The sequence below is a fragment of the Lactuca serriola genome, chromosome 3 (genome assembly GCF_051521515.1).
Source record: "Lactuca serriola cultivar US96UC23 chromosome 3, Lser_US96UC23_V15, whole genome shotgun sequence".
NCBI classification, from domain to species: domain Eukaryota; kingdom Viridiplantae; phylum Streptophyta; class Magnoliopsida; order Asterales; family Asteraceae; genus Lactuca; species Lactuca serriola.
Window position 1 is genome coordinate 167,401,633 of NC_136410.1, and position 14,049 is coordinate 167,415,681.

The 14,049-nt window shown below is 42.2% G+C and overlaps 1 protein-coding gene across 1 annotated transcript; it reads right to left on the bottom strand.

The window, feature by feature from the left end:
- Nucleotides 1–7,666: 7,666 nt before the first annotated feature.
- Nucleotides 7,667–8,230, bottom strand: LOC145095857 (uncharacterized). Its single transcript, XM_079033674.1, has one exon. The coding sequence runs from the start codon at nucleotides 8,228–8,230 to the stop codon at nucleotides 7,667–7,669; it is 564 nt and encodes a 187-aa protein (XP_078889800.1).
- Between the last annotated feature and the right edge of the window lie 5,819 nt (nucleotides 8,231–14,049).

Sequence of the window (14,049 nt, forward strand, 5' to 3'; positions counted from 1 at the left end):
ACTATTTTTGGATTTTTAATTTTTCTGATTTTTCTTTGATTTTTGAATTTTTCTGATTTTTTTTTTAATTTTTAATTCTCCCCTAATATTTAAATTAGAAGAAACTATGACAAATTTAACAAAAATAAAAATGATATCTAACTTTAAGAGTGATTTGGGATCAAAGTTTTTAGACAACCTTTATCCACTTGTCGGTACCTTCCATATTCACATCTTTTTTGGTCGATCGTTGGTATTGTGGTCCAGTTAAACACGAAAAATTTGTGACAGATTTAGGACATACTATTTGTTACAAGATAGGATGAACTTAAAATCCTAAAATTTATATCTGATCCTAATTTCATAGATACTATATCTTAAGGTCCATTCATCTGACGACGACCAGGGATATTGTTGTCCACCTAAATTAAGCAGTGAGATCTATAGACAATCTGTATGTGTTCAATTTTAAGTGTACTAGAACGTGTTTCCCGCTTCCTGATATGCCCCAGCCATCAAGAACTTCCAGAGTACTCCTTACACCGGGTGAGCAGACAACCATTCAGAGAGAGGATAGATTTAGAATTCTATTACTTATTACTTAATACTTCAGAGGGGTTGAGAAGTAGAAGGTTGCATATGCTGTGTACCAGGTCGGATTGGAAGTCGCGCAGAGGAGACAACATATGGCTAACAAATACGAAGTCTTTCATATATATAACCTGCAGAGAAATAGAGTTGCATATGTTGTGTACCAGTTCGGATTGGAAGTCACGCAAAGGAGACAACATATGACTAACAGACGGAAAGAAAGAAAATGATATTCTATAGACCTAATTTATCGGAATTTACCAGTCGTCCCATCCAACCGGAATTAAGGACAGAATCCGCACATCGAGGAAAAGTTAAACCACGGTTCCAAGTATGGGTTCAATTAATGTGACGAGTAGATTCCCATATATATCTCCCTGCTCAACCTATCCGAGCGTCGTATTGTCAGGCTGAACGGATCTAACTAGGTCAAGATTTGTCAAGTCCATAAATTTCCTAAGTTCAACTCTCTCTAGTCAAGTCCATTTAAAATTTTTCGTGCCTACCGACGCATCAAACCAGCACATAGACCCTTCAACTTCGGGTATGTTACGCAGACTCAGGTTGCCTATTATCACATGATCATATCACTTCCCAAAACAACTCCCTCAATCACATATCATAACCAACAAATTTTTTTTGATTTTCTGATTTTCTAATGTTTTTGGATTTTTAAAATTTTCTAATTTTTGTTTTGTTTTTAATTCTCCCCCTAAATTTGTGCATAGGAGAGAAACGAAAGTAAATGCGCAAATTTAAACTATCCTAAAACAAAATTTTTTCTTTAAAGCGAATCAACTTAAGAAAAACTCAGGAGTATAGAGAAGAAAACTCAAACCGTAAGTCACCGATTGAATTTGCATCCAGAAGGTCTGAGAACAGCACGCGTAAACTCAGAACATATCCGAAAATTCTTCATGTCATTAAGCACAAACCCCGTGAGTGATCACTTCTTTTCTTCCCTTCCCGCAAAGGACACATTCTCCCAAACAATGTTTTGAGTGTTGTACAGTTGAGAGATACCTCCTATCATGTGCCTGGAACAGCTACTACCAACAAACCGAAGTCTGATGATATGCCTCCATAGTTGCTTTGACACAGAGTGGGATCAGTTGGTCTTTGGAACCCAGTCCATTTTGAAACTGGGTCGACCTTTGTCATCCTTGCACGGTACTCTCTCCCATGACATGTCCTGTTTATCACAAACAGAAGACATAGAAATATTAGAATCATTAGTTGATTTGGGAGATTGAGCCTTCAGAAACCATTTGTACTTGGGTTTAACCCATTTCTTTTTCGATCTGATGGGTGGCTCAGTACTAGCTTTTGAACTTGATGTCGGCCGTTGAGATGACTTTGATTTTGGCTTCACGGGAGCATCTCTTGGATTGGACTTCTTGGCCGACATTCCCTTCTTGCCCTTGGGATTTTGATTCTTGTCCTTTGAAGTTTGATTCTTGGCCTTGGGAGTTGAATTCTTGGACTTCTTGGCATTCCAGTCATCAATGTCTGAACGTGACCTGGAAGGGTTTCTTTTGAAGTATCTCCCTCTTGGCGCGTTCTGCCAGCCTTGTGCGTAGTAAATAACGTATGCGCGATTTGGATAATTTCTGGCAATCTGTCCAGGCGTTCCACAGTGAAAACATATCTTTTTCTTCACTGTGAAGTTGTTTCTTCCTGTCCCTGGTAGCATATCCTTGCCTTGTCTCTTATTGTTCCCACATGCACACTTGCCACAAGAACTCTGTTGCGTTGGAATTGGTGGCCTGTATTTTTCAACGGCAGGTTGATTAGAAGTAGTTGAGTTCGAAGCAACAGATTCAGAGTTCAAGGAGATGTTGGTTTGTTCAGTAGTGCTCTCCTTGTTCTCATCTTCTGCTACTTTACCTGCACATGAAGTAGCAACATTAGTATCATCAATATTGTTAGGTCCGATTCTAGATCTAAAACTAATATTTAAACATACATGGATCAAGAGTAACACAGTAGAGATGAATGAATTGAGCTTGCACACGATTAAACACAAGAAATCGTCAGGTACAACTCAAAAGTGACCGTAAGCTTCTAGAGCAACCAACCCCCAAAAGACCAGCTCCTACACAATATATACCCATCTGGACCACAAACTGAGTTTGTGGCCGTAAACGTGTTTACGGTAGTAAACACAACAAAGTTCAAATAAACATAAAGTGAAATTACAGACACAAAACAAAACACATCACATGCTAAGCCTAGCCCAAACCATTTACATGGCCCTTCAATCTCCCCCTTGGTTTGGAGCAGGCTTGGATTTAGTCTTTGTCGACAACCAGCACGTTGGACCTCCCCATAGCTCCATTCCATATCATCTTGTCAATAATTGTAGCCACCATCCTTGTATATTCCTTTGCAGCAGGCTCAAACAGCTCATCAAAAACAACAATTTGACACCTTGCAAGGTGATGAATGTCTCGTTCACCAAACATAAGTAGATCCCTTTTGTCATACAAGCGAATGCAATCTTCCTTGAGCTTGATGACAGCAGCATCTGATGTTTCATCATACACCCAATAAAGCATAGAGTGTAGAGATCCATCAGGACAATTTTGAGGAACAGGGATGTGTTTTACTTGAGCAGTTGCTGGCCACATTACTGCCCGGATATGCTCGCTGGTTTCTTTATCGAATACATGCTTGTGAACTGCAACAATGGACTCTGTAGTTTTCATTGATGGAAATCCTTTGGCGACTTGATCTTCCAAAAATGATTTGAATTGACTGGTCTTGGAATTCTTTGACGGATTCGAGAAGGGAGCTTTAGATAGCTCAATGAGATCAACTTTAGTAAAGGAGTTGAAATCATGAGCATCCTTGTACAGTTCTTTATTTCCACTCTTCCTTCAAACCATGAACATATCTAGTGTATCATGAAATCCCCATGAAATAATTCCTGACCTGTCACCATACATGTCTCTGAAGGTTTGATTGCTTAGTTCAGTGAAGGTTACTTGAGGTCTATCCCAAGGAGATTTATGATCTACACTTCTTTTAAAGAGCCATTTGTTCTTGTCAGTCGACTTATCAGTAGATTTCTTTCGTTTAGCTCCTTTTGCATTTGCAGCTCTACAAGCCTGTTCTGGATCCACATCAAAACGATCTACAACGATGGAAGATCGGATTGGTTGAGAGGAAATGGGAGAATCATCTATGGGAGCATCAACATTTGGAGCGTCTGGAGCGGGGGAATCGACATGAGGTTCATCAACAGTTGTCTTGAAATTGTCACCAAACCTATCTTCAAGCTACTTTTGTAAGGCCAGGAGATTTGCAGCCAGACTGCCATATTGCGTCTGAAGATCAGAAATCTGCTTAGTCTTCAGAGCATTTTCTTCTTTAAGTTCAGCCATTTGAATGCTGAGCTCGGTATTCTCAGATTGGAGGTCTGCGATTTTGATTACCAGCACAATGTTCCTCTGGTCAAGCTCAACATTCTTCTGTTTAATGGCATCAATCTGGCTTTGGAGTGAAGGGGAGTAATCTCTTGTGTTATCACCTCCGATGAGAATTCCCTTGCCACGAGAAGGCGGCGTCGAGAATTGTTCCTCAGCTAACAGATGAGCTAGCTTGACTGAGGCATCGTCTTTGTTTGGCCTTGGAGGTGAGAGATCTGCTTGAAATGAGGAACCACCAGCATCGAATACAGTGCTGGGACCTTCACTTATGGGTTTGGCTGAGACAATAGCTGGTGTGACTGTTGGAGGAGCTGTAACACTTTGTGTCATTGAACTTCGATTTGCAAATCTCAGAAACGAGTCTTCGTCGCTTTGTCGGAGGAGGAGTGGCTTGGATGGTGGTAAGATCTTCTTCCATTGGCATGGAGGTAGGTAACCCAGTATCAAGAGGAGGAATTCCTGACACTGTCACCATAGGAGTTGTTGTTTCTGCCTCTGGATTGGAAGTGGAGGGAGCGGTCACAAAAATTTCTTCTTCTACCCTTGTCTCAGTAGTTACATGAGCTACTTCATCAACATCATTAAGCAAGTTGTCGTGGTTTACATCAGACAAGAATACATCATTGTTATCAAAATTTAATGGGATATCATCTCTGTCAAAATCCGTGACATCAACGTTCTCATTTTATTTATCATCTTTTCTCAAGTCTTCATTGTAAGTACTCTGAACTTGAACTGGCTGCAATTCCTGTTCATCATCGGCTTGAGTTTCGAGGGCTGGAGTTTCATCATCCTCGTGATCTGAAACAGTGATGATGCCAACAGAGGATACTCTTTCTGATGAAGTTGGCTCAGACAAAGTCTTCTCAGAAATTCCGTGCGACTCAGAAGACTCATTGATCTCTGTAAATTGTCCGAACTTCACCAAGGGATGAAGACCTTGAAATACTACTTTACCCTTTATGTTTTGTTGGATGAGTCCAACGGTGTGAGGACCCATGTAAATCTAGAAAAATCATCAATCACAACAAGACAGTACGAACTTCTGTTGATGCTCAGGACGTTGACCGGACCAAATAAGTCCATATGCAATAGTTGAAGCACTTGATTGATTGAGCTGATTTGCTTGGGCAAGTGTGGTTTCCGATGATGTTTGCCTTGAGCACAGGAAACAAACTTTTCAAACGTGATAAAGTCTCTAATAGGAAGGCCTCGGACCATATCATTTTTCGCAAGACGATTCAGGTTTTTCGCATTAGCATGACCAAGTCTTCGATGCCATAGCATTGCATTGTGTTCGGAAACCTTTGAGAATAAATAAGTGACTTGTTTAGGTAGGTTACTGTTCATATCAATGATGTAGGCGTTCCCATCCCGTTTTGATTTGACTAGAATCCATTCTTCTGGGATAACGATGCGAGGCTTGAGAATCATACACTCTTTATCAGTAAAATGCGTTGAGTAGCCTTTGTCACATATCTGAGAAACGCTCAACAAACTATGCTTTAACTCGGGTGCAAAGTTGACATTTTCAAAGGTCAATACTCCATTTGTAATAGTTCCGCACTGTGTGATCTTTCCACCGTCTCCGTCCGCAAAGGAAACATAACCCCCATTAAAATATTGAATTTCGCTCAGCTGGGAGATGTCTCCAGTCATATGCCGGGAACAACCGCTATCGACGTACCAAGGACGGATGATATTCCTCCGCAATTGTCCCTGCAAAATGAGCGAAATCATTTAGACTTAGGAACCCAGGTCATCACTGTCCTAGGTTTCCTTTTCATCTTTTCTGATTTAGACTTTAAAATTTGCAAATTAGGATCTTCATTTCTAATCACTTCAGAGGGAGGTAACGATGAACTTGAGAGAGATTTGGGCTTCCATTGAAGTTTTGGTTTTACAACAGTCTCTGATGATTTTGAAATAGACTTCACAGGAGTTTGCATAGACCTTCTAGATTTTCTACCAAAGTTAGTAGAAGATCTAGAATTGCTTTTTGATGAAACCGATCTTGGCTGAGCTTTGTTCGGTTTTGACAACCTGTTTCGAGTTTTGTTAGTAAAATCCTTTTTATTTTTTTGAAAAACAGCCCCTTTTCTGTTCTTACTATCTTTCTGATCCTTACTTTGAGAACGAGTTCTTGAGGATTTTCTAATTAAAGACCTTCCTCGAGACTCATTCTCCCCTCTTGGTGACAGATAGTTTACAAAGATCCTATTTTGACAGTTTCTAGCTATGTGACCACCAACTCCATAATTAAAACAAATCTGTTTATTATTTGAAGATGTGGCTTCCTGTCAGTTTCGTTCTGTGTCAAAGTGATTGATGTGTAGTTATGATTATAAGGAGGAGGAAAACAATCATACCATAAACCCTTGTTTTGATTTTCTTTAAATTTCAATTGGGTTTCATACAAAGACTCAACTGTTTTACTAGAAGCATAATAATTTTTGAAACTCACATCTGTTTTTCCACTTTTAATTTTTAACTCACCAAGTTCTTTGGTCACAGCATCAAGTTGTGTCTTAGTATAATCATAAATTTCACACTTTTTACTGAATTCTGATTGAATTTTTCTAAAATCTTTTATTTTGGCTTCTAGTTGGGCCTTAAGTGGTTTCTGTCCCTTCCTAAGTTGATAACCCTCATATTTAAGGTCCTCTACTCGCCTACGTAAAGTTTGAATTTCATTTCGAAGAAGTGTAACATATTCTTTGCAAGAAAAAGAACAAGACGGTAGATTTACCTCGCTTTTCTTGGGCTCAGAGGAGGTGGAAACTATTAGGGCAAACTGCAGCTCCATCATTTTCTGCCTCGGGATTAGTATCATTGTTCTTTGAAGCAGCATTATCAATTTGAGCTAAATGAGCATTTTCTGATCCTGTGATGTTTAAAGCTTGAATTTGATCCTCCCAATCAAATGATTGAACAACCATAGCTGTTTCTCCATTGGTTGTAGCTCCTACACGATTGTTTCCCACTGCGACCATCTGTCAGTTGTTGTTTACTCTGTGATTTGGCTTCGGGCAGTCACGAGCAAAGTGACTCGACTCGTGACAATTAAAACATCTCAGCATACTTTTGTTGAATCCCACCTTTTTGTCAGCATTCATAGCCCAGTTGTTTTTCCCTGTTTTCTTGGCGAATTGTTTGGCTCTGAAAACAGCCATGGCAATCTGCCAAGTAATGTCCATTTCCTCTACATCTTCGGGATGTATCTGGTCCAAGTCAGCAAATGATAGCTGAGGTGGAAAATCTCCGGCTACCAAGGCATTGTAGCAATTAACTAGCCCAGTGGCTAGAGCAAGATTTTCATCAGATTCTTTGGTGTTTGAAGAGGAGACTTTGGCTGACACATTGGAAGCAGGAATAGTTTGTTGAGATGGCACACTTGAAGGTTGATGTTAAGGGATGGATGTTGCAGCATTTAGGGTTTGAGTTTGAGGTTGTTGAGCTGTGAAAGCTTAACCTGAGGAAGTCATGAAGGATGATACTGCTGTATTGTTGGATGAAACACCAAGGTTTGCAGTAGAATATGAATTCATATGGTTGATTTCTCTCTGTTTGTCATCAATGTCACAAGCTTTGATTATTGCCATAACCTCTGCAAGAGTGAGACGAACCAAGTCCTTGGTTTTCTTAATTACAGCCACATTCATATCCTATGAACGAGGAAGTGCATTCAGAAGTTTCTTGTTGATTTCTGACTTGGACAAACAAATCCCTGAAATGTTCATGTCAGTTGTGAGAGCGGTGAATCTTTGCAGTTGAGCCTCGAGGGTTTCTCCTGGAATGTAGTTAAACATGTTAAACTTCTGTCTTAGCATGTCATGCCTACTTTCTTTCATATCTTCATTGCCCTCGTAGACCTCAATAAGAGCTTCCCATAGAGCTTTAGCAGAAGTGTACTCACGAAAACCTTGAGCAATATCAGGAGATAATGCCATGGTTAAGGTGGCTAATTCTCTTTCCTGTTCTTCAACCAGTTCAAATTCTTCATCAGTATAGTACTCAATAGCTTTGTCAATCAAATGACCTCCGACAGTCATAGTCACTCTGACAGGACCTCTAAGTATGCTTCTCCAGATCTTGAAATCTTTCATTTTGATGTACTTCTCGATTCTGTATTTCCACTCGGGAAAACCTTCAGCAGACATCAATCTCGGAATGCGTGTAGTAGTGCCCATAATAGCATCAAGTTCCTGAAAATGAGTTTGAGAATCCATTTGAAAATGATTTGACAATTTCAAATTAGTTTACGGTTGAGGGTAGTTGAAATGATTGCGACCGTAAACAGAGTTTACGGTATGGGATTACGGTTCTTGGGTTTACGGTTCTTCAACTTGTTTATGGTGTAGGAGTTTTTAGTGATTATGGTTTCTGAATGAACACTAAATAGAGTTTACGGTTGGTAGCAAACTCTCAATCAGTCTTTAAAAACTCGTAATTTTCAGACGGAATGATTCTTCAAAGCTCAGAACGCAAAATCAGTAGATGAAAACAACAGCTTGAACACACAAAATCTCGATCGGATGAGTTTGATACCAGTTTACTGCTCTGATACCAATTGTAAGTCCCTAATCTGCCTGTGTATCAATCAGATCTGTTTGATGGTGCAGAATCGCAATCAAACGGATGATGTCAGATCAAATAGAAGAGAAGGAGAAGAAGAATAATATGAATCTTGTATGTATTGATATGAATGAAGATCCGGATACAAGATTCACACACACTAACACACACACACACACACACACTTTTCTCTCTCTCTAGAACACCTTAAAATGTACACACTTAAGCTCCTTGGTGTTCATCACTCTCTTCTTCACACCCCTCACCCCTATATATACTAGACTGGGCCGCAAACTGAATTTACGACCGTAAACTCTGTTTACGGTCATAAACTCACTTCCTGACCGTAAACACATATACAATATTACATAAAAATACAATTTCCTAGAAAAGCAAAGTATAAACCATAATATTGACCCAACAATTTAATTATCCAAAGAGCTTATAGAACCAAACCTAAACAAAAGTTAAATTACTATAGGAATAATTGGTATGCTATTTGTTTCTAGTATTTATACCTCTTCGTGCAATACACTATAGACAAGTATCATTAGCCAGGAAACCCCTACCTCCATAGTCATGGGATAGTAGGATGGCTTGACTCAAAGGAAGAACCAGAGGAGGAACACAAAGTAGAACTTGCAAATAGACCCACCGAGTCTATAGTGGACCTCAAAGAGGAAGAGCCCGAGGGCAATGATGATGATGATTCGGATGCAGAATCCGATGTCATCAATCCCCCATGTAGGGCCAGAGTACCGACTTATCGTACGGGCCTCAGTGGCCCCATGCCCCCATAGGCACACGATATTTGTAGATAGAGTCACCAGCAGGGGATACGACCACACTACGTTAGGAATCGAGGTCTCTTCGATCTTATCATGGAGGACTAGCTGACCGGGCCCTCCCAGTCATGGTCTGGCGCACCCGAGGTATTGATAACCGAGCTCAGGACACCCCAAATCGAACGAAAAAAATGCGGTTTGCTATTGAGAGAGATGAGAGACAAACCCAGGAAGTGAACGGAGACTCCCGAGCGAGACAGTTAGTTTGGGAGGTACGGCTACGAGATACCGAGCAACAAGTAGCTCATCTTCGAGGTGCATCCACTTCATCAGCACCACCAACAGACACTTGCCGCCACAATTAGGATCAACCTTTTCTTTTTCCCATACTATCCGATATGACTCTCTTTCATGTACTAAGATGGTACTTACCGATGGAACAATTATGTGCTATCTTTATTTCATGTTATTGCATAAATTCAATTATATGCACAACCGAACCCTCGAAACCGCTAGATACTTAAGGATGTCGAAACCAAAACAACCTATATACTCTAAGGATAGACGTAACGATCGTGCCAAATCTATGATTACCTACTACCGTAAATACATCATAGGTATGTAGATGGAAACAATGAGAATCATACGACGAGACGTGAAATTTATAGAGTACAACTAGCAATGACGATCATTACTTATGGTCTGGCTTATCAACGTGCAGCAGGAAAATGCCATCCCGCGGGAATAACAAGCGCACCCACGAGACACCACTCCAACAGATGGACTCTGCTACATTCCAAGTTGCTATAACAGCGGCAGTAGCCGTTGCTATGGCACAAATCAACACAAACAATACTAATGGAGGTGGAAATAGAATCGACGACTCCAGCCGAAGGAACGAGCACGGAAACCAACAAGTGACAGCTTATCAAGGAACTCCAAACCCCAAGCTTAAGAGCAGGAAGCAGAAGTCTGGAAGTAAGAGAAAGGGACAGCCCACTCAAGGGTTCTTGAGGAAGCAACATGTTGTTGCTGCCCATGCAATCATGACCCCTCTTACACCAACAGCCACGAGACCGTATGCTGGAAGCCTTCCAAAATGCAACCAGTGGAATTTTAATCATAAGGGAGCTTGCTGGTAGATGCATTGTAAGAAATGCAACCGAAAGAATCACACCACCAAATACTGTAGAATTTCTCCACGACAGAATTGTTAGGCAAATGATAACAACAACAATTGCAATAACATTAACAACACCACCAATGATGAGACCAGTCACACCTGCTATGGGTGTGGAGGAACCGGACAATTCAGGCGCAATTGCCCCAAGGATAACAATCAAGGAGCAGAAGGATCAGAAATGGTCCTGACCTTGGGTCAAGGAGAAGCAGTCTAAGACCCGATAGTTGTTACTGCTACGCTCCCACTTAACAACTCTTTTGCTTACCTTTTTTTCAATTGTAACACTCTAAAAATTTCAACCAATTTAAACTTTTCAAAAACAACCCAGTTTCATAAAGTTATTACAAAAAGGTTTTCAATACAATTATTATCAGAGTCTTCCTAGAACCACATCATAAAATAAAATCATGAGGAGTGGTACGATCACGCCTTTTCCATGCCATGATCTCCTGAAGAACTTGAAAAACATTAAACCACAACTGTAAGCCCGAAAGCTTAGTGAGATACCCCCAAAATACCAACCACATATACCATACACGCACAACATGCCATATCATAAGAGGACACAGAACAACCATGCACTTCGGGTCTACTGTGTGACTGGTTCGCCGTACCGGGCCTTCAGTCCACCTGGTCCACCCTCCGAGTCTAGCCATATGCATCGAGTCTACAGTGTGATTGGTCCGCCCACACCGGGCCTTCAATCCATTTCGTCCACTCTCTGAGTCTACAGTATTACTGGTCCGCCCGCACTGGGCCTTCAATCGGCCTGGTCCACTCTCCGAGCCTCGGCACATATGGTCCGCCCTCTTGGGGCCTACAGCCTATCCAGACCACTCACTGGGCCTTCGGGATAACCGGTCCGCCCTGGGTATGTTGGCCTACAGCACAAAGCAGGACCCGCCTCAACCCAACCCCAGTCCAACAACCATGTGCACATAAACATTCAATCATATAACAATTCACATCCAATCAAACCGATCTAGCAGATCACATAACATAACATCATCCTAACCAGGATACCGACCTAACCGTTCACTAGCATAGCATCATCCTATATACCAGGATACCGACCTTAACCAGGTCTCTAACATATACCATCCTAACCAGGATGCAAACATAGCAAAGCAATAACATAACAACGATACCCGGATTACAATCCGATAAAGGGCCGACCTTGGTGCCGTGGACCCTATCGATATAGTGAGGATAACTCATCTGCAACTGATGACTGAAGAGATAAGACCAAGTTGCTCCGGCCACTGACACGATCTCCACCACTAGCCAACACCAAAACACTGAACACAAAACAAATGCCAACAATTACCAAAATGCCCCTGGAAGTCAACTGGTCAACCCTTGGTCAAATTCAACCTCCTGACTGACTCTACTCGCCGAGTCAACCCAATGACTCATCGAGTCCCCATGCTCAGAACTTCCCCAATCCGCGACTCAACTCACCGAGTCACCTCGAGACTCGCCGAGTCCCACAACTCTGAGTCCCCTCGTACTCAACTCACCGAGTCCTCCCTTGACGTACCGATTCACGGCTCAACCAGAAGAAGGTTAGGACCTCACGACCAGACTCGCTGAGTCCAAGAACAGACTCACCGAGTCCCAGGCTATCTTCAACCAAATCGCCGAGTTGTTCTTCCAACTCGTCGAGTTCCTGCCCATCTTCAAGCAACTCTCCGAGTCCACCCTTGTGACTCGCCGAGTACCCCTAGATATTAATCCATACAGAAGCTTTCCAGGCCATGCAGATGACCCAAACCATAGATCTACCCTTCTACAACCCATCCATCACGTAAAGTGGCAAACTTTACGTGAATCCGAAGAGATCTAAGCATATAACACTCTAGGTTAAGGGTTTGGGACAAGATGGCTTCACCAACCACTCAAGAACATGGACTTTAATGCACTCTAGACCTTCTCCATTCCAGATCTGAGGTAGCAACCTCAGATCTAACCTCCAAACTTAAAATATCACAAGCTATTCTTTCCAATTACTCCAAAATGATGAATCTAGATGAATAACATCCCAAGCAACGAAATAATACCTCAAAAGAAAGCTCCAACAGAAGAAAAATCCGAATCCTTGCAAAGCCCCTTGCTCCAACCCTCTTAACTCTCCAAGATCTCTTCCAAAATCTCTTCTTCAAGGTTCAAATGCACTCAAATCACTCACAAACACGCATGAGGGTTTTCTGGACTTCAAGAGAGGGTAAAGAGGCTGGAGAGAGGGTATAACGTCCTTTATATAGGGCTCATCCTCCGAAATTAGGGTTTTCTCCACATAGTACCAACTCGCCGAGTCCAGCCGCGGACTCGCCGAGTTGGCCACTTAACACGCGACCAGAATCGCGACCCTACTCACCGAGTCCACCCATGGACTCACCGAGTTGCCCATTCACATTTTCACTTTGAACCCTGAACTTGCACTCCTGAACTCGGGATGTTACAATTCTCCCCCACTTAATTTAGGCTTCGCCCTCGAGCCTGCGGCACACAACTCCATAACTATTCTCGCAATACACCACCTGGCATTAACCAACCCAGGTTCCTCAAAACAATACCATAGAATCCAAAACCTAACTCTTCCCCCTGCGGCGTCCTGACCACCGCTTCAAGCCGGCCACCGGCCTCATCCTCAGATAGCCACACTTAACAACCAAGTACCACTCCGTGATACTTCACTCGTTCCAAATCACAATAATCACTTGACTCATACAAGCTAGAAATAACCCTGAACCACCGAGATCCCGATCTTAGTCGAACTTTATCCACTCCATGCTGACAGGATGACACATCCTTCAGCCTTAGAGCAACTCCCATGAGTTCTCCTCCACAATCTCATACCCATGCTGAACTGGCTCTAGCATCCTCAGGTTGGGAAAACCCGACACACTGACGACACCTCCAAACATCCCCCAGGATGAATTACCACTACATACATAATTCCTTGACCAAATCAAACTGGGAATCCAAGACTCCATTCCTGTATCCCTTCCGAGCCTCTTGGCTTTACACCTTCAGAATTCCTTCCGTGACCTCAGCAGACATCCAACCCGGATGTGATTCCATACCACCGCCGCAACACACTGCTCAATAACCATAATTGGAACACCCCAATCATAACTCCGCACTACTGCTTTCACTTCCGTGAACTTACACTCCCTCTTGGAGCTACATTCCTTTTCCTTTCCTTACCAAGGAAATCCACTTGGCTGCCTTGACACTACCACAAGTGCCACGGTGCTCACCCAATACTACGCCATTCCCTTATAGCATAATCGCTATCTCATGCACCACACATGCTCTGACTCCGTTCGTAAGGACTCTCGAGTGCATGCACTACCTTCCACTAATCACAATCAATACCCGGGGCTAGACCTTCTGATGCTATCACATCGCGACATACTCATTCCATTTCCTCACACAGATCTATCAACACATGCAGAGTCTTCAGCATGACCGGACCCCTTACCAGGCCTTCAGCCAATCT